Source organism: Martes martes (genome assembly GCF_963455335.1).
Source record: "Martes martes genome assembly, chromosome: 14".
Classification (NCBI taxonomy): Eukaryota; Metazoa; Chordata; class Mammalia; order Carnivora; family Mustelidae; genus Martes; species Martes martes.
The window spans coordinates 33828727-33856707 of record NC_137902.1 but is presented as its reverse complement, the minus strand read 5'-3'; the positions used below and the strand labels follow the sequence as shown (position 1 = coordinate 33856707).

The 27981-nt window shown below is 50.9% G+C and overlaps 3 protein-coding genes across 4 annotated transcripts in view; all 3 read left to right on the top strand.

Annotated features, from left to right (window-relative positions):
• The window catches only part of EXOC6 (exocyst complex component 6), a 216956-nt gene extending 209124 nt beyond the window's left edge, over positions 1-7832 (top strand). For both annotated transcript variants that reach the window (XM_080823310.1, XM_080823309.1), the window contains 2 exons: positions 5382-5494; positions 6363-7832. In XM_080823310.1, the coding sequence (XP_080679436.1) occupies positions 5382-5494; positions 6363-6495 (246 nt within the window). In that variant the 3' untranslated portion in view covers positions 6496-7832. The remainder of the gene's footprint in view (positions 1-5381; positions 5495-6362) is intronic.
• A 1416-nt stretch (positions 7833-9248) lies between these two features.
• CYP26C1 (cytochrome P450 family 26 subfamily C member 1) lies at positions 9249-17273 on the top strand (the record flags this gene model as incomplete). Its single annotated transcript, XM_080823046.1, has 6 exons — positions 9249-9452; positions 10004-10228; positions 10711-10986; positions 12315-12470; positions 14558-14887; positions 16896-17273. 6 exons carry the CDS (start codon positions 9249-9251, stop codon positions 17271-17273), a joined length of 1569 nt encoding a protein of 522 aa, XP_080679172.1.
• Positions 17274-21894: 4621 nt separating this feature from the next.
• On the top strand, positions 21895-25587 carry CYP26A1 (cytochrome P450 family 26 subfamily A member 1). The gene is made up of 7 exons (XM_080822704.1): positions 21895-22194; positions 22395-22619; positions 22839-23129; positions 23214-23372; positions 23886-24020; positions 24608-24760; positions 25053-25587. Exons 1-7 carry the CDS (start codon positions 22006-22008, stop codon positions 25392-25394), a joined length of 1494 nt encoding a protein of 497 aa, XP_080678830.1. The 5' UTR covers positions 21895-22005; the 3' UTR covers positions 25395-25587.
• Positions 25588-27981: the final 2394 nt, after the last annotated feature.

Sequence of the window (27981 nt, the reverse complement as noted above, 5' to 3'; positions counted from 1 at the left end):
AGTCAGTTGAGCATCTGACTTTCGAGTTTGGCTCAGGTAATGATCCTGGGGTGGTGAGATTGAGCCCCACCATCAGGCCCCGCACTGGGTGTGGATCCAGCACTTCCAATTCTGGTATTTATCCAAAGGAAACGAAATCACCAATTTGAAGAGATATATGCACCCAATACGTTCGTTGTGGCATAACTTACAGTTGCCAAGATGTGAAAGCAACTGAAGTGACCATCAGTAGATAAATGGACACAGAAGCTGTAGGATATATATATGCAACAAAGTATTGCTCAGCCATAAAAACAAATGAAATCTTTCTGTTTGTGATAACATGAGTGGACCTAGAGGATATTATGCTAAATGAAGTAAGTCAGAGAAAGACAAATACTGTATGATTTCACTTGTATGTGGAATCTAAAAAACAAAACAAATGAGCAAACAAAACAAATAGATTCATGGATACAGGAGACAAACTATTGGTTACCAGAGTGGGGAGTGATTTTGGAGTGGATGAAATAAGTAGAAGGGATTAACAGGTACAAAATTCCAGTTGTAAAATAAATAAGTCATGGGGATGTAATGTACAGCATATGATACAGAGTCAGTAATATGGTAATAACTTTGTATGGTGATGGATGGTAACTAAACGTACCTTGGGGATCATTTTGTGACGTATAAAAATATCAAATCACATGTATATATCATGTATACAGGATAGGGAGCCTGGGTGGCTCAGTGTTAAGCGTCTGCCTGCTGCTCAGGTCATGATCCCAGGGTCCTGGGATGGAGGCTCTCTGCTCAGTCGGAAGCCTGCTTCTCCCTCTCCCACTCCCCCTGCTTTTGTTCCCTCTGTCTGTCTGTCTCTGGCAAATAAATAAAATCTTAAAAAAAAAAAATGAAACCCACAGGATATTGTATGGCGATAATACTTTAATTTAAAAAAGTGGAACAAAGGGATGCCTGATTGGCTCAGTTGGTTGGACGACTGCCTTCGGCTCAGGTCATGATCCCAGAGTCCCGGGATCGAGTCCTGCATCGGGCTCCCAGCTCCATGGGGAGTCTGCTTCTCCCTCTGACCTTCTCCTCGCTCATGCTCTCTCTCACTGTCCCTCTCTCAAATAAATAAATAAAATCTTAAAAATAAAAAAATAAAAATAAAAATAAAAAAGTGGAACAGGACCTTATAATAATCACAGACGAGAGACACTGATAGACCATTCAGAAATGTTAGTTAAAGATCATTTAATTCTTACTAACATTAGATGCAAATCTTTATCATGATGGAATCTATTTTCTTTACCAGTGCCCCAGGGAAGGAGCCTGGGAGGAAGTCAGTTGATTGCATTCACTTCCCCTAGTTTGCCCACAGGCCACATTGGCCTTTTTCAGAGAGCTGTGAGCACAAGCCAAAGAAGTCTGTAGGGTGCTCATTTTTTTCCTTTTTTGAGATTTTGTTTATTTATTTGACAGACAGAGATCACAAGTAGGCAGAGAGGCAGGCAGAGAGAGAGGGGGAAGCAGGCTTCCTGCTGAGCAAAGAGCCCAATGTGGGGTTCAATCCTAGGACCCTGGGATCATGACCCAAGCAGAAGGCAGAGGCTTGAGGCCTGAGCCACCCAGGCGCCCCGGGTGCTCATTTTTTTATACTCTGAAGAACCTAGGAAAAAGCCCCCTGGTAAACTTGGGATGGTCGTCATCAATCATTAAGTTATTTCTTGAATGTCTACTGAGTGGTTACACTCTGCTGGACACACTTTATGCATTTGCCTGCCTAGTTTTATGAAGTTTGTTTCTATTTACTTACCAAATGCAGTATTATGCATTTGAAAAATCGTACACACATGGAAATGAGAAATCAGAATAGGAGAGCAGTATGCTTCCTAGCCCAGTATTTCCTCTGCACCTGTATCCATGCATCCTTTGGGGCACAGAAAACAGAAATGGTGCTCTCGTTTACAGCCACTGGGTTCGTGGGCTGAGAATAATGGGCAAGCAGTCACTGGCTCCTATAGAAATCAGCAACTTCTGTCTTTTTTTTTTTTTTAAGATTTTATTTATTTATTTGACAGACAGAGATCACAAGTAGGCAGAGAGAGAGGAGGAAGCAGGTTCCCTGCTGAGCAGAGAGCCCGATGCAGGGCTCGATCCCAGGACGCTGGGATCATGACCTGAGCTGAAGGCAGAGGCTTTAACCCACTAAGCCACCGAGGTGCCCCTAGCTTCTGTCTTAATATTAAATCGATTGTAGCAGGGTGCCCCTGGGTGGCTCAGTCAGTTAAGTGTCTGCCTTCCACTCAGGTCATGATCTCAGGGTCCTGGGATTGAGCCCCATCAGGCTCTCTGCTCAGCGGGGAGCCTACTTGTCTTTCCCTCTGCTCCTCCCCGCTGCTTGTGGTCTCTCTCTCTCTCAAATAAATAAATAAAATCTTTAAAAATGAATAAAATAAATTTATTGTATCTTCCCTGTATGTTAACTAATTGGAACTTAAATAAAAACTTGAATCTGAAAAAAACTTGAATTTAAAAAACAAATTTATTGTAGCATCCTCATGTATTACTGTAGTTTAGATTACTAGGGTTATGTGAATAGTTTTTTTTTCCTTTATACTTTCTTCAAGTCAACATCAAAACATTACTTGTTTCCATGTTAACTGTCGCCTCCCCACTTTCCCCACTTAAAATGTAAACCCTTGAAGCATAGGACTGTTGTCTCCTTCAGTACTGTATCTCTGGCCTGGCACAGTAGCAGGCACGTTATATGTGGGCAGTCAATGTTTGTTGAAGGAATAAATGAATCTTACCTAGATTGTTGGCCTTTTTTCCACATTGGCAATGAGTTCCTTAACCATGAATGTGCAGCCCTAGATATTTACAAGTTAATACACAATGTATATTTCTATAAAATATTAGTGTAAATTTAAAAGCATGTAGATTAGACTTGTCTGCATGTAGGCAGGTAGGTTAAATTTTATGGTTCCTGTAATTTCTAGTGGTAAGAGATGTGCATATGAGTATCTGACCACATGTGAAAATTGTAAGCATAATATTTCTTTATCTAGGCGTCTGTCTTTGTGCTGTTTGGTAGAAGAACCAGTTCTGTATTCACTGTTGGAGTTGGTGTAGGTTTTAAATTCATTAAATGGACTCCTCCTTTCCCACCTGGGGGTAGATCAGCCCAAGAGGAAAAAGAGACTTATTTTAAGGCCTCTTCCTCTTCCAAATCCCAAAGGTCATGTTGCTAATGCCTTTTAGAAAGAAAAGGAGTTTACAGCCAGCGTATTAAGTGGTTACTTTCTGCTGACTGTGCGCATGCCCACGCATACTTGTGCAAACACACACTTACACCTAAAAGAAGAATCCTTCAAAATGAGGCTTTTGTTAACAACTGTGTGAGGAGCATTTATTATTGAAATTTATTTTAATATATAAATATGTAAACCTTATCTCTAACTCTAGAGTTAATACTTGGCCATTGTGGAATATTATGTAAATGAAGAATTCAGTAACAGTTACCCATAACCCCACCACACAAATAACAACCATTCTTAACATTCTCAAAAATTTTCTTCCATTCTTTTTTGATGCGTGTTTATGTAATTTTAGTAGGGACGTTTATCACAAGCATCTTACCAAGATACTTAAAATTTTGTGTAAATATCGATTCTAGTAACTACATGATATTCATCTTACAGATAGATATACCTCACCACTTAACCATTCTCTCAGTACTGAGATTTGGGCTGTTTTCAGCTTTTATTTTCCTCTCAAACTAATGGTTTTTTGATAAGACAGTTAACATTTTTGAGGTTAAGATCATTATTCTCTACCTTTATTATTTCCTGAGGTTTGAGTCCTAGAACTAGGATTACTGAGTCAAAGGGAACCGCTGTTTTATAGGGTTCTTAAACAGGTATTATAAAATCACATTCTGGAGATATTATGCCAGTATTCATTTTCACCGTCAGTGTGTGTGAAAGTTAACTTTTCCCTCTTTGTGAAAGTTGCTTGTTGCTAAGTAACAGTCAAGAATTACACAGAAGTTTAAATAAATTTAAACTTTAACTTTTCTTTTTCAGGCAGTATATTCTTTTAGCATTGTTTCAGTGTAGCTTCTGTACCAATATCTTAACTTTTGATACAGCCTAGAATATTGTCCAAAAGAAAATAGAGTGGCTTTTAATATTAGTAGTTACTATTTTCATTATGGAATTTTCACCCTTTGATGGGAACATCTCTACTAAGTTGTATATTGGATGGGAAAAGAGTCAGACAAGTCCATTACCTTCCTAAAGAAGAAGTAGTTTTTTGTAACCTCTTTAGGTTTTAATTACCCCCAGAAGTTTTATCCCTCCCAGAGTCCCTGGGTTGGCTCACATATCCTAGGAGTAAATACAAATGCTTCCTTCAATTGAAAGCAAAACCAATACACCCCTTACTTATAATGTGAGTTAAAACAAGAAGAAAGAAAAGAAAAAAAAAAAAACCAAGAAGAAAGAATAATATAAAAACTGAAGGAAGGTAGTAAGTAAAGTATTTAGCTTTCTGAAACAATTCAAACGGGGATAGGAAGTTGGTTTTAAATGGCTTAAAGGAGATTAGGGTTTTAAAGTTGGATAAGGAGTTTGGTGCTTTGGTTTAGGCACGGCATTGCTTTTAAAAGATTACTTCCATATTTGACAACAATTCTAACTGGAGATTATAGAGCAAATAGTCAATTTTAAAACACTACGGAATACAAGAGGGTTTCTTTTTGTTGTTGTTTGTTTATACAGAATGATTGCCTGGAGTTAACAGGCTGAGTCCTGAAGCCCTCATTTCATAACACTGCTGAGGATCTATCACCAGGGGGAATCCAGCAGAGGTTGTTTAATGCACTTAATTGAGATTATCTGAGCTTTTGGTTTAAATTACTTTGGGAAAAGTCTAGGTACAAACGGCTTCTTTGAAAGGTAAACATACTTAACCTCTAAGAAAAAAGGTTCAATTTAAGTTCCTTAAAATTTTTCAAATAGGTAGTAGCACCAACCCTTATTAATTAAATTGGAGTATGGGCTGCATACTGTGTAAAGATGAAATCTCTATACATCAGGTACAAGTATTACTATAATTCTATTAATAGTGTTTTCATTATTTTATAATTGTTTGAGAATGCAGTCAGATATTGTATTAGAAAAGCAACCCCTGACAATTTTAGCTATTTCGAAAGTATAAAGATACGTGTGCTGTTTTGGTTATAAAGTATAGTTAGTGATGAAGTTTTAAAAATGAATTCTTTATTCTGTTCATCTAAGAAGCAGGTCATATTAAAGTGGATCAAGAGTGGCCTATACTGCATGTATTAGCTATGGGTAAATAGTCAAAAGTTTAACATTTTGCCCTATCTTCCTCAGCTCCTTGACCTGTTTATGGTTTGGGACTGGTCTACTTATCTAGCTGATTACGGACAGCCAGCTTCTAAGTACCTTCGGGTGAATCCAAACACAGCTCTGACTCTTTTGGAGAAGTGAGTATATTCTGAAGACTTTTTTGCATAACATTATAACATTTGGTGATTTAGCGATGATTGAACAACTAGAGATTTTCAACAAAAGAGAAATGTCTAAGTGGACCTTAAAAACTCAGTCCATTTTAATGACCAGAACATAAGCCTCTTTCTTTGCTGATTTTAATGTTGGTGTTGTTTTATGGGATTGCTGTTTATGTTGATGTGAACAAAATTTTGGTGCATTCGTCCAGTTAAAAATAATAGAAGTTTAGGTATTACTTTTCCCTCTCATTATGTGGCAGATTTTCTTTTCACTTAATCATATTTCATTTTAGGTATCACTGCTAAATTTTCTATTTTTGAATGAAAAATGTGTATTATTTTTCTATACTTCAAAATATCTGTGATATATTTGATTTCAAAGGACAAAAGAAACTGTTTAAAATAAATGTAAATTTATTTTACCATGCCATGAAACACTACTGAGACCCACCACCCCCCCAAAAACAACAACAAAAAAAACCTGCTTTAAATTTTCTAATGTTAATTTTTCTTTCACCTTGTCTTGCTATGAATGTGATTTGCAGAGTCCACAGAGGGTATGTATTTTAGCATACATCAGTGGAACATCAATATTAGAAATCTTAACATACTTTAGATTTACAAACTAACGCAAAAACCCCACTTCATGTAGAATGTAAAATAAAGCTGCTAATTTTTTGTGTAGTTGCTCTGTACTTTTATTAGTACCTATTTTCTTTGAAGTATATTTTTCAAGCATAAGAATTAGTGTGAGATAGTTCAGAACATGCCAAGATATTTTACTTGTGATAGCATAGCATTTAATTTCTCTTTACCAAGCTTCTTCATTCATATATATTCCTAGGATGAAGGATACTAGCAAAAAGAACAATATATTTGCTCAGTTCAGGAAGAATGATCGAGACAAACAGAAGTTGATAGAGACAGTCGTGAAACAGCTAAGAAGTTTGGTGAATGGTATGTCCCAGCACACATAGACTTGGACTGCACTCAGTGAGATCAAATCTGTGATTCAACATTGTTCTCTAACAAGGGTCATGATACGGTAATTTGTTTGCAGAATTTAAAAATGCAGTAGGAAAAAGACATTGATGAGAAATTTAAAAAAAAACAATAAAAATATCATTTGTATGGATTTTTAAATAATTGGTTACTATTTTATATAGGGAAAGTGTGACGTTAATTTTTTTCACTTTTAGGGGGAAAAAGGCAAAACGTAATACATAAATCAGGTCAAAAATTGTACATGAAACTGGTTGTAAATACATTAGAAAAATCTTATATGCCTCTACATATTAAGTATTTTTTTCTATTCAGACTTGAATGACTTTTCTGGGTTTTTTCATCAGTATCCAGTTTTGAAATGTAATCATGTCTGATATGGGAGTACTTAACTGTCATTTTGTAACTTATTTTTATCTCAATATGATTTAAGTGGACTAAATTTTCCAATTCTGCAGACTCTGAGGGAAAAATATACAAATCTTTAAAGGTCCCTGAAATCAACCTTGATTTAACTCAGTAAGAATGTGAATTATTTGTTCTGCTTGGGTGGTTTAATTTAATGGTTTTGAATATGAAGAAAAGGTGTTTAGATTTTCTAAAGATGCAGTGTTGTTTCTGTTTAGCAGGGTTAGTATTTCTAACTATATTGTTTGTAGCTGATCCCATTCTAGGATTTATTTGGTTTGGTTTGTTTCAAGTTAAAAGAGGACAGGAACGAATTGGAGTAAACCACTTCAGGTGCTGCTTGTGCTAAAGTAGATGCTTTCCTACACACAGACGTTACCACAGGGGTCAGGTTACTTTCTTCAAATAGCAGCTCTCAGTACCTATCCTCAGTATGGAAACAGGCCAAACCAAATGAACTCTGGGGAATCTAAAACGAATGTACATTTTCTTCTGTGTAAATTACTGTGGTCCAAATGGTAGTATCAACCTGATCCCAACTTTCTTTTCATTGTATTTATGCTGAATATTCCTTTTTGCATTTTCAGGATTTATGCCTGTAAGAAACTTACACTTGACTCTGTAATATAAGTGTAAAGAATTACATGCACATTTCTTGATTTTGTGATGAAATATTAAAAAGGTTGAGCAGGTTGTTGAAATTGCATTGCTGTTGCATCTATTCAGAGCTTCCTGATTGGAAACAACTGCTTCCTTCAGAAAAAACTGTTATTCCCTAGTTACTAGAATGGGGAGTGTCACCAAAACAAAGATAATAAGCTTTTATTCTCTTGACCATCTCAGTCCTAAAGTACTTCACATTTTAAAAAATACTTCCTGGAGAACATGGTAATTCTTCAGGCACAAAAAACACAAAAACAAAAACAAAAAACAAACAAACCCTGGAAGTTAAAAGAGGAGCGGTGAACAGCTCTTTTTTGAAGACTGGAATGTGGCTGTCGGTCGCGCGCCTTACGTAGCCCTGCAGGGCATTCGGGATGTCGCCCTGGCTTTGGTTGAGGCATCCCGGATCCGGACAGATGCCGCCTTTGTACTGCTTGGAGTAGACCACTGTGGGTTCGTAGCTGTGATGTGTGAAATTTACTGTCTTCTGTAATACATATAACACCCTTGCCACTGCCTGCCAACCCCTGGGTTGCACTGTAGGGACAGGGACGCAAAAGCCCAGGGGGCCAGACACAAAACACTGGAGAAGCAACCCAGGTAGACCGACTGGGGTGGGGTACGGTGGCCTCCACAGTGGGAAGGAACGGTGAATTCAGCCCTAGAGACCCGAAAGGCGTCTCGAGATGGCTGCTTCTGCTGGGATTAGGATGGCATCAATGACACTACCGTCTTTTGCAGGCGTCCTAAAGTGGTAGATGAGAAACCGGATCGGTATGGGGATGTCGGGGAGTCTCGACCCCGGGTGTCCTTTGTAGGTGCCCGCAATGCAAGGCAGACATCCAAGACCTCAATTTCCCTGGAAACTGAAACAGAGCAAAGGGGTTAAACCCCAGCCCTTCTTAGCTGGAGTGCCGAGAGGGGAAGGGTACCTACAACCTCGAGGGTGGGGATGCCGGAGAGCCCGCGTCAGCCCAGGGCAAGGGGTTCGCCCACCCGCGGAGCCGCGGCGTACAGCCGGGAACTTCTGGCGCGAAACGGCAGGCCCCGCCCGAGAATCTGCGCGGGGCGCGGCCCCCAGCCCAGCCTGAGCGCAGCGGCGGCGGCCACTCCCTACTCCTGGCCCCCGGGTGAGCTTGCCGCTGCCCACCGCCTCCAATCATTACTCGGCTCCGAGCGCTTTAAATATGCATGGGCGCGTCACGTTGTATGAATCGGGATCGGTCCATGGGAGGGAGCCAATATCTATATAAATGTGGCCAGGGTGGGCCGAGTAGAGAGGGAGTGGGCAGCCCCGGTGACCGCAGCCCACGTTGGCAACACCGGTGAGCTGCTTCTCTCTTTCCTCCTTTGCTGCTTCTATCAAAGAAGAGCTGACCCGGGGAGGAGGTGGGAGGCCCCCGCGGATGCCGGGCGGGAGCGGTGCTCGGCACCCCAGCGAAGGACTGGCATTTGGGCCCAGAAGCCGTCGGACTAGAGGAAGACACCGTTCCCTCGGGGCGTGTGGTCGCAGCCGCCTTCTCCCAGTCGGCTTTTAGAGCCACGTCCTTTTCCGAGATTTATAAATCTCAGTTTGGGCCCGCCAGTGCCAGGCCCTTTCCGGACCGAACAGGTGAGCCCTGTGAGCTCCGAGCCGCCAGATCTCCGCAGGCTCGCCATGTTCCCCTGGGGGCTGAGCTGCCTGTCGGTGCTGGGGGCGGCGGGCACCGCTCTCCTGGGCGCCGGCCTGCTGCTCAGCCTGGCGCAGCACCTCTGGACGCTCCGCTGGACGCTGAGCCGGGACCGGGCCTCCGCCCTGCCCCTGCCCAAGGGCTCCATGGGCTGGCCCTTCTTCGGCGAAACGCTGCACTGGTTAGTTCAGGTGAGTCGCTCGCACCCCGTCGTGCTCGTACCCCAACACGGCCCCTTCTTCCCTGACTCCCACGGGACCCTCCTCGCCCACAGTGTTCCCAGGGGTCCTAGTCGGCCTCATCCTGTCGCCGAGGAGCCCAGAGAGCTTACACAGCCCTCGCTGTTGCTCAGCTGCTCCCCTGAAGGGATTGTATGTCGCCGGAGTTCTCCCCAGCGCAACGTACATACGGCCGGACCCAACACCAGGGTGAATAGAAGGGTTCGGAGAAGGTTCGCCTGAAACCCTGCAAGCACACAATCAGGAATCAGGGGCACTATTCAGCCGTGAGGCCTTGGGCGCTCACGTCCCCTTGCTGAGCCTCAGTCTCCTCAGCTCACCGTTGGGAACAGGAGCATCTATATTTCCATGGGGTAGTCGTCGCGAGGCCCCGGGAACCTCGGTTTTGTATAGGAACGCGCCCACCCGGAACAGGGAGTTGTTAGCAAGGGGCGTTTGGGAGACCTGGGCCAGACCCCCAGCCGAGGCCCAGCGGCTCCAGCCTTGCTCCGCCTCGCTCGCAGGGCTCCCGCTTCCACAGCTCCCGCCGGGAGCGCTACGGGACGGTGTTCAAGACGCACCTGCTGGGCCGGCCGGTGATCCGCGTGAGCGGCGCGGAGAACGTGCGCCGGATCCTGCTGGGCGAGCACCGCCTTGTGCGCAGCCAGTGGCCGCAGAGCGCGCACATCCTCCTGGGCTCGCACACGCTGCTTGGAGCCTTTGGTGAGCCGCACCGGCAGCGGCGCAAGGTGAGCTGAAACCGAAGAAGCGGCCGTTGGGACGTCAGACGTGCGGTCCCTGGGGCCCTGTTGTGGTCCACGCTGGGGCTAGGTTTTAGGGGCACACTTTGAAGCTGGCAGAGACCCCTGGCTAAACAGAGGTGGTTTGGGGCCAGTCCTTTACGTTTTCCAGCTTTGGTTATAAGACCCCCAGCATTGGGACTCAAGGGACTTTTCATCTCCAATGTCCTGTGTGTGATTCTGATACCGGAATGGTGGGAAGCCACACTCGGAGAGGGACCGGGTACGACTTCCTGGAGGAGGTGGCATCTGGAGCCTGGATAGATGGGACGGACTGTATACATCAGAGATCTAGTGGGAATGGCGAGAGTAAAAGCCAATACGTGTAGGGCCGCTGAGGAGAAAGGGACAGAAATTGGCCTTCTGGCTCCTCTGGAGCCGAGGAAGCCAGACGGACCGCAGCCAGTGCTGACCCCGCGGGCTCCCCACAGGTCCTGGCACGGGTTTTTAGCCGCGGGGCCCTGCAGCGCTTCGTGCCCCGCCTGCAAGGGGCGCTGCGGCGCGAGGTGCGTTCCTGGTGCGCGGCCCGCCGGCCCATTGCTGTCTACCAGGCTGCCAAAGCACTCACCTTTCGCATGGCTGCGCGCATCCTCCTGGGGCTGCGGCTGGACGAGGCACAGTGCGCGGAGCTGGCCCGGACCTTCGAGCAGTTCGTAGAGAACCTCTTCTCGCTGCCCCTGGATGTTCCCTTCAGCGGCCTGCGCAAGGTACTGCTGCTCTGGCCTTAGGCCTTCCTCTTGGGGAGTCCCAGCGTGAAGACCAGGCTCCCTCGGCGCGCCCCCACGCGTCACCTCTAGGCGGGACCGAGGCATGGCTCAGGGTGGGGAGGTGGCGTGGTGTGGCAGTGGGCGTCGGGGCTGACCTCTGTCTTCACTCGCTGTGTGACCGGAGCGGGAGGCGCGCAGATCCTCTCTGGACCGCGCTTCGCGGGATGCGCTCGAGACCCACCACTAGCTGGCTTCCCGACTTCGGGGTCTTGGTGACCCCCGCCCAGCCGATCAGCCCAGCTCCAACACTAGAGCGGTGCCTCTTGGAAGCCCGGATGGCAGCGGAACGGATGGGACCACAAATGCCACAGATATTCCTCTGGCCTAGCCTGGGTTGGAGAGGAGTAGGGGCCAGGTCTCCGTCTGTGGCTCCAAGCCCACTAGTTTCCAGAACAGAGAATCCCTGCTTCTTCAGACTTCAGAGCACGGGGCCGGGCCCAGAGGGCAACTAGGAGGCTACATATGACTTTTCTTTGTCCATGAGCTGGGGCTTCTCACTGTTTGGATGCCTTGGTTTTCCTCACCTGAATAAAAATTATAGCTATGTATGAAGGGACATACCTTAGGCTGATTGCTTTGAATACATTTTCTGAGTTAATCCTTTCAGCCTGCAAAGTGGTCTCCTTTTATTGGTGAAGAAACTGAAGCTCAGAAATGTTTAGTGACTTACCCAAGATCACACAGGTAGTAGGGACAGAGGCAGGATTTGAATCTGATTTCCTATGATCTCAAAACCCAAGTATTCAGATGCTTTTGCTATGCTTGCTCTCTGAACTTCCGCCTTCTTGCCTACTGGCTTACAGAGGCTAATACTTGGAACATCCTGGAGTGGTCTCTAAGCCAGAGCTTTTTTGGATACATCAAAGTGTGCCCACTGCTCCTGGCTGAGTCTAGTGCAGAGAAAGATCAATGGACTGACCACCTGACTAAGCTCTGTGCCAGACCTGGGCACTGAGAGCTGTGTGACACTGGGCAATTGCTTGACCCCTCTGAGCTCAGGCATCCTCCTCTCAGGATGACAGTAACCGCTTGCCTTGCCTCAAAGGTGGAACGTGATCATCAAGAGAGAATTATGTGTAGAGATAGTGGGTAAGTTCTTGACCATTCACTGAGACCCTACTATGTGCCAGACGTGGAGCTAAGTTGAGGAGCTTGACCCCTGGATCTCAGCAGAGCCAGAACAGCCCAAGGAAGATCTGGGGGGTAGGTGTATAGGCCGGGCCCTCTTAGCCTTCCTGCCCCACCTCCCTTCTCTCGCCACACATCAGGGAATCCGGGCACGAGATCAGCTGCATCGGTACCTGGAGGAGGCTATTGCAGAGAAGCTTCGTGAAGACAAGGCTGCAGAGTCAGGTGACGCCCTTGACATGATTATCCACAGCACTAGGGAGCTGGGCCAGGAGCTCTCAGTGCAGGAACTGAAGGTAGGTGGTGGGAAGTTTCTACTTTTCTTCCTTTTGCATTCCTAGCAGTCTCCACACGTGTGCTGCATCCTTCCCCAGCAGGGTCCTATTTAGCCCCACTTGAAGCCACAGGCACTCCTTAGGGGGAGGGGAAAGTGGAGATGTGTGTTCCAGTCATGGCCCAGCCATACCTACCTGCTCTGTGGCCTTGGGCCAGTCACCATTCCTCTCTGTAAAAGTGTGAAAGGAATGAATCACAGGCCCTTGCAAACAGGTTCTGGCAACAAACAGCTCAGCTTTCCCCACCCCCTTCTCTATCACTCCATGCCTTTGCCTCTGCTGTCCCACCTGCCTATAAGGCCCTTTCCACTCTTCCCTGCAAACCCTAAGGGCTCAGGGTCAAGCTCCACATCCTCCTTAAATCTCCCTCTTCTTCCCCAAATTGACCCTCTCCTTCCATGAGCCACCTTGTCACCTGGCACCTTTAACTTGTCTTTATTTTTTTAATTTTTAAAATTTTTATTTATTTATTTATTTATTTATTTAACAGAGAGAGAGAGAGAGATCACAAGTAGGCAGAACCGCAGGCGGGGGTGGGGGGGAAGCAGGCTCCCTCCTGAGCAGATAGCCCGATGCGGGGCTTGATCCCAGACTCTGGGAGGCTTAACCCACTGAGCAACCCAGGCGCCCTTAACTTCTGTTTTGCCACTGTGAGGTCTCCCCTGAGAATTAAAGCCCTCCCCATTTATGTGTGGAGCAGAGGCATTGAAAGTAAGGAGAGAAGCTTTGGAATGGCCTCCAGGACCTGCTGGAGAACCCAAAAAGGAGTGGAGAGGCTGGGGGTGTAGAGGAAGGTTAGAAATGGGAACACCTCAGCCCTTCCAAAAGGAACTCCTAGCCTTTCTCTGGGCCTCTATGTCCCACTTTCCAAGAGTCATGAAGGGTGGGGCTCAGCCTTAGTTTCTTCTTTGAGTATGGGGCTAATAGTCTTTATCCTGACACCTGGGTGGTTATGAGATCTGGAAGAATCGGGAGGTTAGAAGCAGATGAGCAGTGGTTTCATGAGTCCTGGGAGAGCTGCTGGATAGGAACAGTTCTCTGCTGTGAAGGGGAGCGCTTGACGGGGCTGGGGAGGGGATGACAACACCCTCCAGGTCAGGAATCTTCTGGTCTGGTCTGGGCCTCAGGGGCGGGCCAGGCAGAGGAGGCATAGCCAGGAAGGACGTTGGCGCTCCCAAGTGGTCCAGGGCAGGCAGTTAGACTTGGGCCAGGTCATTCATTCTAGAAACATGGTGTGTCTGGCTGGTGTCAGGCTGTATGCTGGGACTGAGGATATAGCCCTGGGCAAAACACAGACCCTGTCCTTGAGGTGTGGGAGAGGAGGGGTACACATTCATCCTAGGATCACACAGATCAATATATAAACACTGTGGGTGCCGCTGGGAGCTGGGAGGGCAGAGGGAGGCAGTGAGGGTGAAGGCTGGGGCTTGGAGCATGAAGCCACTAGGCCCCTCCTCTGGCTTACTTGGTCAGTACAGACTGGGAGGAGGGTTAATCTCTCACTGGACCTAACGGGGCAGGGGGAGGGGGAAGCCATGATGCCGCCTTTGCTTGGAGGCTGGCGCGACCGTCGCAGGTGGCTTCCCCGTCCTCCCACCCTCACCCCAGTTCCGGTCAGGACGCCCGGCAGGGGTTGCAGGCAGCACCACCAGGTGGTTAAAAGCACCGAACTCCCGAGCCCGACTGCTAGGACTACCTTGAGCGCCCCTTGGAATCCCAGTCTCCACCCTTGTACAAAACGAGGGCAGTAAGTGTGCCTCACAGGGCTGGGATGAGAATCGAAGGAGTGAACACACTAAGAACAGCACACGCAGTCAGGTCCGAGCGCTGTCTCTGGGAGCCCTTCCAATGATTCTGGGTTTGGTCGTTGCCGTTTGGGGCTTTCTCAAGTGGCAGACTTGGGATTCGATCGACCCCGGGCCCGCGCACGGAGCCGCCGCTCTGGCTTCGGCGCAACGCTAAATTTGGGCCCTTTGTTGCGCAGCCACGGGACCGTGAGGCCTTGCAGCCGGGGCCGCAGACTCAGCGCCGCCCCGGCTGTCTTGCAGGAGACGGCTGTGGAGCTCCTCTTCGCCGCCTTCCTCACCACGGCCAGTGCCAGCACGTCCCTCGTCCTGCTGCTCCTGCAGCACCCGGCGGCCGTCGCCAAGATCCGACAGGAGCTGGCGGCGCAGGGACTGGGGCGCGCGTGCGGCTGCGCGGCGGGGGCCGCGGGGGGCGGCGCGGGGCCCCGGCCCGACTGCGGCTGCGAGCCGGATCTCAGCCTCGCGGCGCTGGGCCGTCTACGCTACATCGACTGCGTGGTCAAGGAGGTGCTGCGCCTCCTGCCGCCGGTGTCCGGGGGCTACCGCACCGCGCTGCGCACCTTCGAGCTCGACGTAAGTGCGCGCGCCCTCCCCGCCACCTGCAGCGGGGCGCGCGGGCGGGGCCGGGCGGATTAGCTCCGCGCGGTCGCCTCTTCCCTCTGAGCCTCCGCTTTCCGCTTTGAAATGGGCCGAGCTCGGTCCAGTTCCCATGGTGCACGGTGGAGGGGCGCAAAGCCTGGCGCCTGGCGAGCCGACGAGGCTAGGAACAGGCTTTGGGCAGCGGCGAGTGTCAGTCAATTCAATGAGAACTTTTATTTTTTTAAAGACTTTATTTCCTCGATTGCGGGAGGGAGAGAGAGCACGAGCGGAGGGAGGGGCCGAAGGAAAAGCAGACTCCCTGCTGAACAGGCAGCCCGACGTGGGACTCAGTCCCGGGGACTCCGGGATCATAACCTGAGCAGAAGGCAGGCACTTAACAGACTGAGCCACCCAGGCGCCCCAGAACTGAGTTTTAGAATAAAAACATACTTTCCTCCGTGCAGCACTCCCACCCCTTAGCCAGTGAGTGCAGATGGGGAACAAGGAGAGCCCTTCCCCTGCTGTGCCACACACCCCACTCCCCTACTTCCTTACAAGCTCAAGGAACCGGTCATTGTTACCTCGGCCTGGCTCCATCTCTCTAAGACCTTGGGCAGCACCCTCTACACTCTGGGTCTCAGTTTACTCTCTGGAAGGAAGTAGGTCTTCGTCCCTTCCGGCTCTGACACGTCAGTCAAGTGGTGCCAGGGCTGTGAGACAGCGAGAGAGTGTAGCGTTAGCCCAACTGAGAGTGTTTGCCTGAATGACTGTCATTGCGGGCAGAGATTGGGCCCCTCCTTCCCTGAGCCTTAACTTTAAACAGTGAGGAAATCTGTGGTGCATTGCCTACCAGTGCTCCATGGCACCATAGCGGCTGGGATTCTGCCCTGGAGGAGCTGGTGATGAGGAGAAGGGAGGCCAGGACCAATAGCTTCATCTCAAACTGGTGTGAAGAAGATAGTGGTCGTTAGTGCTGAATAACACCGAAACATTTTAGTGGCTGACATTTGACATGCAGCAGTGAAGGGTTAGGATGGGGACAGGACACCGCAGAGAGGGGACCATCCAGACAAAGGTGGGTGGATTAGTGACGTGTTTAGAAGTGTCTGGGATGCTGCATCTAGGAATTCGGACTTCGTTCTACAGTCTAAGGGAAACAGGAAGGAGAACACAGGCTGTCGGGGGTGGGGGGGGACAGAAGGGGAGCCATCCTCCAGTTTACAGATGGGGAAACTGAGCCTAGAGAGGTGAGGGCCAGCGAGCAAGCACATGCTCCTTGTTCAGGCTAGGGAAGCAAGATAGTGGGGGGCGGGGGCGGCTGGAAGACACATCAAAAAGTAGAATAGTTTTTAAAAAAGTAAAAGAGTTGAAAACCCTGAAGATGAGTAAAGGAAACCTAAAAGCTGCCTTTCAACATTTTAAGGGTGCCTGTGTTTAACTCCCATGTGCATCATCTTGAAGTGTGGCTACCAGACCTAAATATTATTGTACAACTAATTGATGGGGGGCGGTGTTAGAGAGTTTTCAGTTCAGTGCAAAGAAGAGCTTTATAATTGACTGACCACAGGGGAATGAGGGTCCCTGTCCTTCCTGTTGTTCCCGCCCAGGTGGAGGGTAGGTGCAAAACTAGAACTTAGGTCTCTTGATCTAACGTCAGAAGAAAAAAAGACAAAAACAAAACACTGAAACGAAAACAGCAATAGATCACATTTAGCGATCATTAATTTATGCCAGACCGTTATTCTATTCTCAAGGCAAAACCGGGCATTTTTGTTCTTATTTTAGTCAATTAAGAAACTGAGGGGGTTTAGTCAATTAAGAAACTGAGTACCCAGCCTTAGGTCACACAGCTCACCAGAGAGGGAGCTGAAATTGGAACGCAGAGCGTTCTCCTAGCTTGCGGGTTAGGCGTGCGTTCCTGCAGACCCCCGGGGTGGAGGCTGGGTTCAGGACCCGATTCCAAGGGCCTCGTAGTCAGGCGGGTCTCCTCACTTCCCCGCAGGGCTACCAGATTCCCAAGGGCTGGAGCGTGATGTATAGCATCCGGGACACGCACGAGACGGCCACGGTGTACCGCAGCCCGCCTGAGGGCTTCGATCCCGAGCGCTTCGGCGCGGCGGGCGAGGATGCGCGGGGCGCCTCGGGCCGCTTCCATTACATCCCGTTCGGCGGCGGAGCGCGCAGCTGTCTCGGCCAGGAGCTGGCACAGGCGGTGCTCCAGCTGCTGGCGGTGGAGCTGGTGCGCACGGCGCGCTGGGAACTGGCCACGCCTGCCTTCCCCGCCATGCAGACCGTGCCCATCGTGCACCCGGCCGACGGGCTGCGGCTCTTTTTCCATCCGCTCGCGCCTTCGGCAGCGCGAGATGGGCTACGCCTCTGAACCGCTGCGCTTCGGGACAGGACTTGGCCAGCGGCCGCGGCGCGCTCTCAGCGCCGCCCATCTGCGGTTTCCTAGTGCCGGCTCGGGCGCTCGCTCACTCCTTCAACAAACGGTCACCGAATGCAGCTCTATGCCAGACTTCGAGGGAGGAGGAGCGCGAACCCGAGCCGCGGGAAGCCGGCGGGAAGCTGCCTTCTGTGCCCTGAGGAAGGGAAGGTCGTGAGCCTAGCCTCCCTTTCCCAGGATCCCCAAGCAGCGACGAAGGGAACAGATCTTCCCAAGGTGACGCGGGCCCTCGCTTCCGGCGCCAGGGCCGGGAGGTCGCCTGGATCTTGAGTTGGCAGGGAGCATTGCTAGGGCAGGACTGGACCGTGCCAGAGACCCAGCGAACGCGGCTGGACCTGCAACCCTTGGGAGGAACCTCATCTCCGGCCTGGTTTGGGGGCCATAGTAAGACACCCCGAAAAAGCGCCCGGTAGAAGGCCCCCGGGCAGCCGACCTGGGCTTGGTGCGCCGAGGCCACTCTGCCCGGCTCAGTCTCGGCGGAAACTCAGAACTGTGGGAGTTTCCAGGGCTGTAAATGGCTCAACATCACTGATTGTGCTGGCGACTTCTTAAAAATTCCAACTTCAGGAACGCGCTTAATCTTCCCATCTATACAGGGGAGAATAGGCACAGAGAGATGTCTCTAAGGTTGAAGTATTTTCCTGGGAGGCTGAGACATCATCAGAGTGGGATGGGATATTTCTACCCAAAACAGGAAGGCCATGAAGAAAGTTTCCGGGCAACAGTTTTGTGGGGTGACTAGGGCTTAGCTGGGCAGCTGCTCCCTGGTGGGAAGGTGTGGGGTAGGAGTTGGAGGATACCCAGGAAAGCCTCCCCTCCCAAGAGTACGCCAGAGATTTCCTCCTGAGCATAGCCCAAGAGCTGGGCTGAGAAGTATCCCTATAATAGGTGGCTGCAGAGACCTTCCGGTTTACTACTTCCACCTCCTCTTTTGCAGAGGAGAAACAGGCAGCTCCTTGAGGAGCTACCAGTGGGCTCCTGGACTCCCTGGCCAGGGCTCTCCTCCACCTCATCACTTACTCCCTGCTCCAGCCTCTGGGCCTGTGGCCACTAGGTACGGCCCAGCCCTTTGCCCTTTCACAGTGATCCCCAGGTTGGCTTAAAGACTCCACACAGAGGTTTCCACCAGTGTTTAAATCAAAGCCAAGAGCCTCCAGTATCATCCTTCCCAACAGCCCAGTGCAACCTGCCACCCATCTTCAGACAGTCCAGGGCAGCTGGACATGATGGGTGAGCCAGGGAAGTTGCCGCCCAGGCCCCGGAGCTGACCCTTTAGTGAACCAGAAGGAAGCTGGTGCCCTCCTGACCTTATGCTTAAGGTGGATCCCCGGGGCCAGAAGGAAGGGGGGAAGCAGCAGGCACAGGCAGGGTCGGTAGCTCAAGAGCTCAGCGGGCCCTTCCGAGCTCGGCTGACACGGCCATAACCCCCATCCAGGGCAATTCATCACCCACTGCTGACCACAGACCCGGCGCCCGGCCATGGGCTCGGCAGGCACTGGAGCCAGCAAATGTGGCAGAATTGGGGCCTGCCCTCAGGGCGCTCCTGAGGCTGCAGAGACCACGTCCTGGCTGAGAAGCTCCCACCAAGGGAGAGGGGACCGGAGGACCAGGACTTGGGGCTGATTCTGATTGGGGGAAGAGAAGAACATTGTGGGGAGGAGGTTTGCAGAAGCCCCATGGTGTAGGTGGTTCCCAGAGACTTGGTTTATCTGTTCCGGGATCTGTACTAACTATAAGCTCCTGTAGGGGCAGCTCCAATTTCCCATTGATAATGTCCTTTTCAGTAATTTCAGGGAACACTGGGACTCCTGTTTTAGTAGCTCCAGATTCTCTGAGGAAGGAGCATTCCGGTGTTTGCCCTCCTGGACTGCATATGCTTATAAGGGAGGTAGACAATAAACTAGCAAAGAAAGAGTTCCAGATGCGGGATGGGGCTGAGTGCTCTCAAGAGAGTAAAACAGGTCTATAAGACATAGGACCTGGGGGCCAAACTCTGCAGGGTAGGAAACCTCCTTCTGTGAGGAGGTGACATTCAGCTTTGGAAGGAACCAGCCAGCGGTGACCTGGGGAAGGTGCTCCCCCAGCAGAGGAAACACCAGGTAGGAAACCCTTCACCTCCAGACCGGAATGAGTGCTCAGGAGGAGGAAGGGGTTGGAGGGGAAGAGGGGGAGGAGGGGAGCTTCAGCTGTGGGAGCTCACCTGACTCCTATCTACCTCTGGGTCCTCCCCTCCTCCAGCAAAAACAAAACACCCCCCCCCACTCTTCACCCCCCAACCCTTAGCAACAGGGAGGCTGTTTTGTAAACATCTTGGAAATATTTTGTTTTCCAGTGAACCAGTCCTCCTCCCCGCCCACCATCACCCAAGAAAGCTTCGCAAGTTTTCTAATCAAAGTTCTTATCGGTCTGATAATTTATTGACCCCTTCCTCCATTCAAGATGTTCTTTAATGATCTTCACGCTCACATTTAATCCCTTCCTGCCGGACGCCCCCGCTGGACGCCCCCGCGGGTCTCGAAGGGCAGATTTATTAAAACTCTCCCCCTCCCCCGGCAATTTGCAGCACGCAGGCCCCACTCATCTTGTGACCCGGCGCGCGCTGAACTTGGCGAGGTGGCCCTGCAGAGTTCACTCGGATGTCACGGTCCGGCCTGCAGGGGTCACAGGCGGGTCAGGCCAGAGGATTCGGAATGGGCCCCAGGTCACGCCCCCGCTGGCGGGTTTTGCTCACCGGCCCGAGCGCGGTCTAAAAAGGGGCGGGAGCAGGATTTCTGAGGATTCTAGCGCGTCTTGCCGCCTTCCCGCCGGTGCCCAGAAGTTGGCTGGCACCGTTCGCAGTCGCCAAAACGTGAGAAGAAATGACAGTGGGAGAGGCCCTTCCCTAGAGCCTCTGAAACTCCGAGTCCCAAACAAGCCCTGTGGCGACTCCGGCTTGGAGCGCTGCGGGGACTGCGCGGTCCCGACCACGCTACAGACATTTTCCAATCCCGCCGGCTTTGGGGACCGCCGCGGGAGGGCCACATATTTAACAGCTCTTCGGATCAAAGAGTTTTCCATTTCCAAGGGAAGCCTTCCAAGGCGTGCGGCGTGCTCCTGCAAGAGCCGGAGTTTAGTTTTAAACAAACGTACTGCATTCTGTTTCGCTTTCGGCGCCGCGGGTGCTTTCCGCGCTCCAACCGAGGATGCGTGTGGGCGGGCCAGGTGGGAAGTGGGATGCGCACGTGCCCGTCCCGCGGTGTCCGAGCTCCCCACACTGGCTGCAGTAGCATAGCAGCCGAGTGCAGTTGGGCGAAGGCTGGCGGACGTGCTTCCCAGTAGAGATTCCCTCAACGCTCCCATTCGGGTCCAGCAGAGGCCTGGGTGGAGGGTCGAGCACCCCGCTCACCTGGGTGGCTTCGGTGGGTGGGAGCTGGGAGAGCGGAGGAAGGCTCGTGGGCCCCGATTCCAGGTCATCCGGATGAAGTAATCACTCTAGCGCGCGCGGAGCCGGGAAAAGTATTTGCAGCCAGGTGCCCCTTTCGAAAACTCACAACTGCCCCAAGGTGTAGACAGATGGGGAATTACCGCCTCCGTATTAAGGAGAAGGAAACAGGCGCAAGGATGTGTGCTGACTTGCTCAAGGTCACGCAAATGGAGATGGAGCCGGTCCCCGAGTACAGACTCCCAGGCTTTCCTTCCTCTATCGCAGTCACCTTAACTGCCCAGGTCTAAGGATCCTCCTCCCCTCTGCCTAGCAGGGGCTGTGAGTCTCAGGGCCCTCGGAATCCGGCCGACTGCGGCCGGTTCGCAGAGGGCTGGCTGTCTCGAGGCGGATGAATTGTCCCTGGGTCTCCCACTGGGGTATCAGAGTTGGGGCTCAGACTTGTGCAGGGTTGCACCTGGAGTCCTGAGGGACTTGGAGGCTCTCTTGTACCCTTAAGGCGGACCTTCTAGGACTTCATGAGCGCTGGCCTCCTTGAGGGGTTTGGGGAGCTGGAATCCAGGATCGTCCGTGGATCAGATCTGACTCCCCCCATCACCCTCTCTGGCTTAGGTCGTGGCCCTGGGCTCTTCTGCGGGATCTTTGGGAGAGTTGGGAGGTTTGAGTTTTGCTCTGCGTTCTGGAACTCAGTTTCCCCAGTGAGACTTGGCAGCTAGTCGGTTCCTGAACGCACTTCCCTTTGCTTCCCCAGCAGGTGGAAGGGAGCCCATGAGGCGCCGGAAAATGGAAAGCCATTGAAGGCAGCTCTGGGCTGGGACCGCCGGTGGGACAAGGCGGGGACGGGGTGGGGGGTGGGTTCCAAAGAGACCACCAGGAAGCCCAGGGCTTGGAGTTCCCGCTTCCCGGAGCCCGGGTCGGCCTCTGCCGCCGCCTCGGAGCTCCGCACACCTTGTAAGGGGGAGGCAGGCTGCCCCTAGCCCCGCACCCCAGGAGGCGCGCTCCGGGGGAAGCCGCCACCGTGCCGCCTCTGCCTCGGCGTGGAACAAACGGTTAAAGATTTTGGGCAGCGCCTCGCGGGGGGAGGAGCCAGGGGCCCAATCCGCAATTAAAGATGAACTTCGGGTGAACTAATTTGTCTGACCAAGCTAACGCGGGCAGTAACCTGGGCCGCCTATAAAGCGGGCGCGCGGCGCGGTTCGGAGCGCTGGCGGCGGCGGCAGGTGGCGCGGGAGGCCGCGGCGCGCCATGGGGCTCCCGGCGCTGCTGGCCAGTGCGCTCTGCACCTTCGTGCTACCGCTGCTGCTCTTCCTGGCCGCGATCAAGCTCTGGGACCTGTACTGCGTGAGCAGCCGCGACCGCAGCTGCGCCCTCCCTTTGCCCCCCGGAACTATGGGCTTCCCCTTCTTCGGGGAGACACTGCAGATGGTGCTGCAGGTAAGGGAGCTTGGGCGGGACGGGACGATTCTCAGGAGCCCGACTCGGCTCCGGGCGTCCCTGCCGCCGGGGTGGGCGCCCCTGCCGCCGGGGTAGGCGTCCCCGAGAGAGAGGTGACTACGGCCAGGACCCGGGCTAGCCCGAGGCCGGCGCTCCCCGGCGCCCCCTCACGCCCGCCTCTCTCCGCTCTCCTCTCCCAGCGAAGGAAGTTCCTGCAGATGAAGCGCAGGAAATACGGCTTCATCTACAAGACGCATCTGTTCGGACGGCCCACGGTGCGGGTGATGGGCGCCGACAACGTGCGGCGCATCCTGCTCGGGGAGCACCGATTGGTGTCGGTGCACTGGCCCGCGTCGGTGCGCACCATCCTGGGCTCCGGTTGCCTCTCCAACCTGCACGACTCCTCGCACAAGCAGCGCAAGAAGGTGAGGGCGGGGTGGCGGTGCCTGGACAGGAAGGGGGACCCCATCCGGCGGAGGGGTTGGAGGATCTAGATGCCGGGAGAGCGCTAGCTGCGTGAGGTGACCCGCTCAAGGCCGCTTTAGTCGGGAAGTGCCTTGTGTCTGGCGGGGGTGAGGGTGGCTGGAAGGGGATTCCGGAAGGCGAGGGGGGCGCTTTTAACACTTGCCCTCCTCGGAGCTCAGGTGATTATGCGGGCCTTCAGCCGCGAGGCGCTCCAGTGTTACGTGCCGGTGATCGCCGAGGAAGTGGGCACTTGCCTGGAACAGTGGCTGAGCGACGGCGAGCGCGGCCTCCTGGTCTACCCCCAGGTGAAGCGCCTCATGTTCCGCATCGCCATGCGCATCCTGCTGGGCTGTGAGCCCCGGCTGGCTAGCGGCGGCGACGCGGAGCAGCAGCTGGTGGAGGCCTTCGAGGAAATGACCCGCAATCTCTTCTCGCTGCCCATCGACGTGCCCTTCAGCGGGCTGTACCGGGTGAGGAAGCGTGCAGGGGGGAACTGGGGGCGCGGGGGCGCGGGGACCCGGGGTCCGCTCACGGCCGCCGCTCTCCGCGCTCAGGGCATGAAGGCGCGGAACCTCATCCACGCGCGCATAGAGGAGAACATTCGCGCCAAGATCTGCGGGCTGCGGACGCCCGGCGCGGGCGGCGGCTGCAAAGATGCGCTGCAGCTGTTGATCGAGCACTCCTGGGAGAGAGGGGAGAGGCTGGACATGCAGGTGAGTGGCGACTTCAGGAAGAGGCGCTGCGGCATTTGGTCCCCTGGCTTTCCAAGCGCGGCTACCCCAAAGCGCACGTCCGGACTCCAGAGTGGGCAGACGGCCCAGACACCCGGGATGGGACCCGGAAGGTTGAGACACCAGGTCCACAGAGCTGTGGGAGAGGCTGCTGCGGAACAGGGAGCGTCCCATAGCCCTACCAGGTTTTACAGGGAAAGCTGGAATTTGCAAAATGTAAATAAAGAATGTTGGCCGATTTTAATACAACCAAGGCTTTCATTCAAGAATTCCCGGTGTAGTGAGATTTTACTGGTTTTCCTGCTCCAGCTGAACTAAAGAGACTATGCATTTTGTTTAAAAAAAAAAAATGTAGCTTTCCTTGGCTTTCTGTCAGCGAACTTTTAGCCCTTCTCATCATCTTTCCAGAACCTTCAGTTCGGTTCTAAGTAATTGCTGTATAAAATTGCATGCAGACTTGTAAAAAGAAAAACGTTTGTCTTATTCCATTCTTAGGCACTAAAGCAATCTTCAACTGAGCTCCTCTTTGGGGGACATGAAACCACAGCTAGTGCAGCCACATCTCTGATTACTTACCTTGGGCTCTACCCCCATGTTCTCCAGAAAGTTCGAGAGGAGCTCAAGAGTAAGGTAGGGGGACACTGGGGTTCCCTATTAGCTTAAGAAATTCAGCTGCTCCCTAGCCAACTTGCCAATATGTAAGTGTGCTGCCTTCTCTGAGTATTTTCAAAGTGTAAGGCCCAGGGGGTGGGTGGGCCAATTCGGAAAGAGAATTAGCTTTGTGAATAAAAAGAAAGGAATTTTGAGCTGTAATCCCACTCCCGCAAGGCTCAATTCTTGTATTCCTACCCCTTCTCCACTTTCTGCAGTACGTGGGAGATGTTCAGATAGATTCCACTTTCTTGAATTTGTGTATTCAAGGGCCAGAATGGGGACTTCTAGGTGGCGGTGATAGTGGTGGTGGTGATGGGGGTGGGGTGGGGTGGGGGAGCTAGGTAGTTTTAAGTGGGGAGCAGCGTTCTCTTGGAATTGTAAATAGTGGATTTAGGCCAAGGGGTGGAGGCAAATGGTCGTTAGCCGCTCGTAGTTTCACCCTCACCCTCTCCCATCCTGGGGCCCATTGGGTCTAGCCGCCACTTAAGCCCTGTTTACGTCTGCTGGGCTGATTTTATTGGAGCACAAAATAACCGTTCACCTCTGTATGACTGTTTTGATAGGGTTTACTTTGCAAGAGCAATCAAGACAACAAGTTGGACATGGAAATTTTGGAACAGCTTAAATACATCGGATGTGTTATTAAAGAGACCCTTCGACTGAATCCCCCAGTTCCAGGAGGGTTTCGGGTTGCTCTTAAGACTTTTGAATTAAATGTAAGTTCAAAGTTCTCTTCCTGCTGCCCCCCACTCCCAACTCCTTGTGGTGTGGTTTTAAACCTCCCCTTCGCTTCCCTGTGCATTGGCTTACATTGCTTACCCTTTTGATAGCATTGCCCTGGCCCATGTGGACACGTGTTTCCGTAGTCTGAAGGTCTGTCCTGTCTCTCTCCTCACACCCCCTTTTTTTGCAACTCATAACTCCTCTGGTTATCAGCGATGGCTTTTTGTTGTTGTTGAAAGTTGGATTGGGGTTTGTCAGCCCTGGGGGCTTTCTAATCTTTTGCAGGGTTACCAGATTCCCAAGGGCTGGAATGTTATCTACAGTATCTGTGATACTCACGACGTGGCAGACATCTTCACCAACAAGGATGAATTTAATCCTGACCGATTCCTACTGCCTCACCCAGAAGACGCATCCAGGTTCAGCTTCATTCCATTTGGAGGAGGGCTGAGGAGCTGTGTAGGGAAGGAGTTTGCAAAAATTCTGCTCAAAATATTTACAGTGGAGCTGGCCAGGCATTGTGACTGGCAGCTTCTAAATGGACCTCCTACAATGAAAACCAGTCCCACTGTGTACCCCGTGGATGGTCTCCCTGCAAAGTTCACCCGTTTCCAGGGGGAGATCTGAGGGTCTTGAGGGCCCGGAACTCAGACCTGTTTGAAGCATACATGAGGTTTTACACAGTGTCATGTTGATTTTATTATATTTAATTTCTAAATGTATATTATAATATTTATGTGTCTCTACTACAGTACCACAGTCTTTAAATATTAAAATAATGAACTTGGATAGTTTCCAAATAAAGAAAAATCTGAAGGTGCTTGTCTGGCATTTAAGATTCCTGTGGGGGGGAAGCTCCCTGGTTTTATATTTGTATATTTAACCAGATATGGATGTGTCCGCGTGCACGGCTTTATTATCTGTGCATATCTATTTTCTTGTGAGGAAGAAACTTTAGCTGTTATTTCTCTTCAGCGTCATTAGAAAACATAATGTATGTGTGTGTGAGTTAGTGCAAAGGTAAGTTTGTAAAGGTTTCTATGGTTTAGATACCCTATTTAGAAATACCTATGGAAGTTAATCTTAGATTCTTTTTTTTTTTTTTTTTTTTGCTCGATTTGCGTTAGGGAAAGACGGATTTGCAAAGGTAATACTTTGAGAACTATCATACTCTAACACCTTCAGCCATAAACTTACTATGTTTAATAACCATAATAAATCCATGTTGTTGCATAGTGCCAGCACTGTTTTCCTGAAGGATTCAGGTAAGAGAAAGCCAGTCACTCTGATCACGGACAGTTACTGACCGAAATGAGACCAGAAGTCGCCTGTGAAAACCAGTACTGGAAGAGGCCAGCCTCTGATTTAGATGAGCTAGTCCAGGTTTTCTTTATTGAAAATAAGGCAGGAGGAGTCGATTTAGCAAGCTGACAGATAGAGTTTTTATCTATGCCAGGCAATAGGGTGTGAGCCTGACATGACTGATAAAATGGCCCAGTCATGACCCTGTGAACCTTGGCTAACCTCGGCGAAAGCGCAGTTTGGTCACATTTCTGACCCTGGCATAGCCATGTTCTCAACTGAAGGCCAGACTCCCCATCCAGAAAGGTTAGCCCCAGTGACTTGCTTAGGCAAGCACATTTTCGGTTTTGAAATGGCACAATCTGCTTACTGAACCTCTGATGGCTTGTAGGTTTTGGACTTTAAAATTTTCATTACAATTTTAGAATTTGGCAATACTGCAGAAAACTGGGTGGTCTAAATAGGTGTTTGAAAAGGGTTCTGTCTACAATTAGAGTTACATGTCGTACCTGACTTTATTTTTTAGGGGGAACTTATATTGTACTTATTCCTGGAATCCTCTAATTTTTAAAGGGTGTTTACATAATAACTTAAAATGTCTTATAATAACCTAATAATGCTTTTATTTTTTAATGAAAAATTACAGGCTTGCTTAGTTTCAGCCAAAGCTTTAGGGCACTGCGGTGTGCAAGACAACCCCTCCCCTCCTAACGTTTGCCCCAGATGCTTCCAGCTAGGAGCACGCTAGCCTGAGGACATTACTTCAGGTACTTTTTAAAAAGGCCATTTTATAAGGGTTTCAATATCTTTCATTTTGCCAGAGGACAGTTAAGCATTTTAAAATAATGTCTTCGGTGACTCCCTGACCGCGTGTCTCTGCGAGTATCTGCAGAAAAGGATTGGAGCCATTTTAGCATAGAATTCAATTTCTTAAACCCATCTCCATTTTTTTTTAAAGATTTTATTTATTTATTTGACAGACAGATCACAAGTAGGCAGAGAGGCAGGCAGAGAGAGAGGAAGAAGCAGGCTCCCCAGTGAGCAGAGAGCTCGATGCGGGGCTCGGTCCCAGGACCCTGGGATCATGACCTGAGCCGAAGGCATAGGCTTTAAACCACTGAGCCACCCAGGCGCCCCCATCTCCATTTTTTATCTGGAGAGCTTTGAGGAAAACCCTTCTGGCTTGAGTTTCCCAGGTTACATTTCACTCAGCTGTGCTCATCGGTTACAGGGTCGTGCCGAATATACCTCGCAAAGACGGTCAAAACCCAATCTCTGATAGTAGGCATGGTGCTGAGTAAAGGCAGTTTGGAAGTATTTGAGTGTGAGGTCGAAGCCGTGTTTGCAGGCTGCCACGTTACACACTCACTGGGCCTGGGTCATGTCTAGCCAGGACAGGCACATTTTATGACACAGACACCTTTGGGTCAGTGTCCAGGCGTCACCCAGTGGAGAAACAGTTCAGGAGGAGGTCACGGTTCTAGAGGTAACGCTGGCCCAAGGTACAGAAGGAGGGGAGACCCCTTGTGAGGAATGACTCCTTGGGGCTTCCTGCAGCATGCTGGAAGGGCCCCGCGCCCTCCGGGGCCTTGGTGGGCCTACCACGCTGGTGAAGTTGGTGCCCCCTGCCTCCTGTTCCTCATATGCCCTTGCCCTGGCCACCTGCCATCCCCTCTTGTCCTCGTTGGGTATGGTGCCACCAGTAACAGACTGTTGTCTGTCCTGGCCGGTGAAAGCCTCCAGCTGGGTCTCTAATGTGTGAGTCTTCAGAGAGATGCAGCCTTCACCCAGTTCAGTCTGGGAGGCCCAGTGAGGGACTGCGGCTTGCCGGGGGCCACCCAGGGAGTGGCAGAACCAGGAAAGGCCTCCTGCAGCCTCCCCCTCCCCCTTTTTTCCTTTCTTTTTTCAACAC

Bases quoted from the DNA above. Each gene is read 5' to 3' on its own strand.
- CYP26A1 (XM_080822704.1), top strand. From the start codon at position 22,006: ATGGGGCTCCCGGCGCTGCTGGCCAGTGCGCTCTGCACCTTCGTGCTA. The intron at 22,195-22,394 runs GTAAGGGAGCTT...CTCCTCTCCCAG, and splicing joins CACTGCAGATGGTGCTGCAG to CGAAGGAAGTTCCTGCAGAT. The intron at 22,620-22,838 runs GTGAGGGCGGGG...CTCGGAGCTCAG, and splicing joins CGCACAAGCAGCGCAAGAAG to GTGATTATGCGGGCCTTCAG.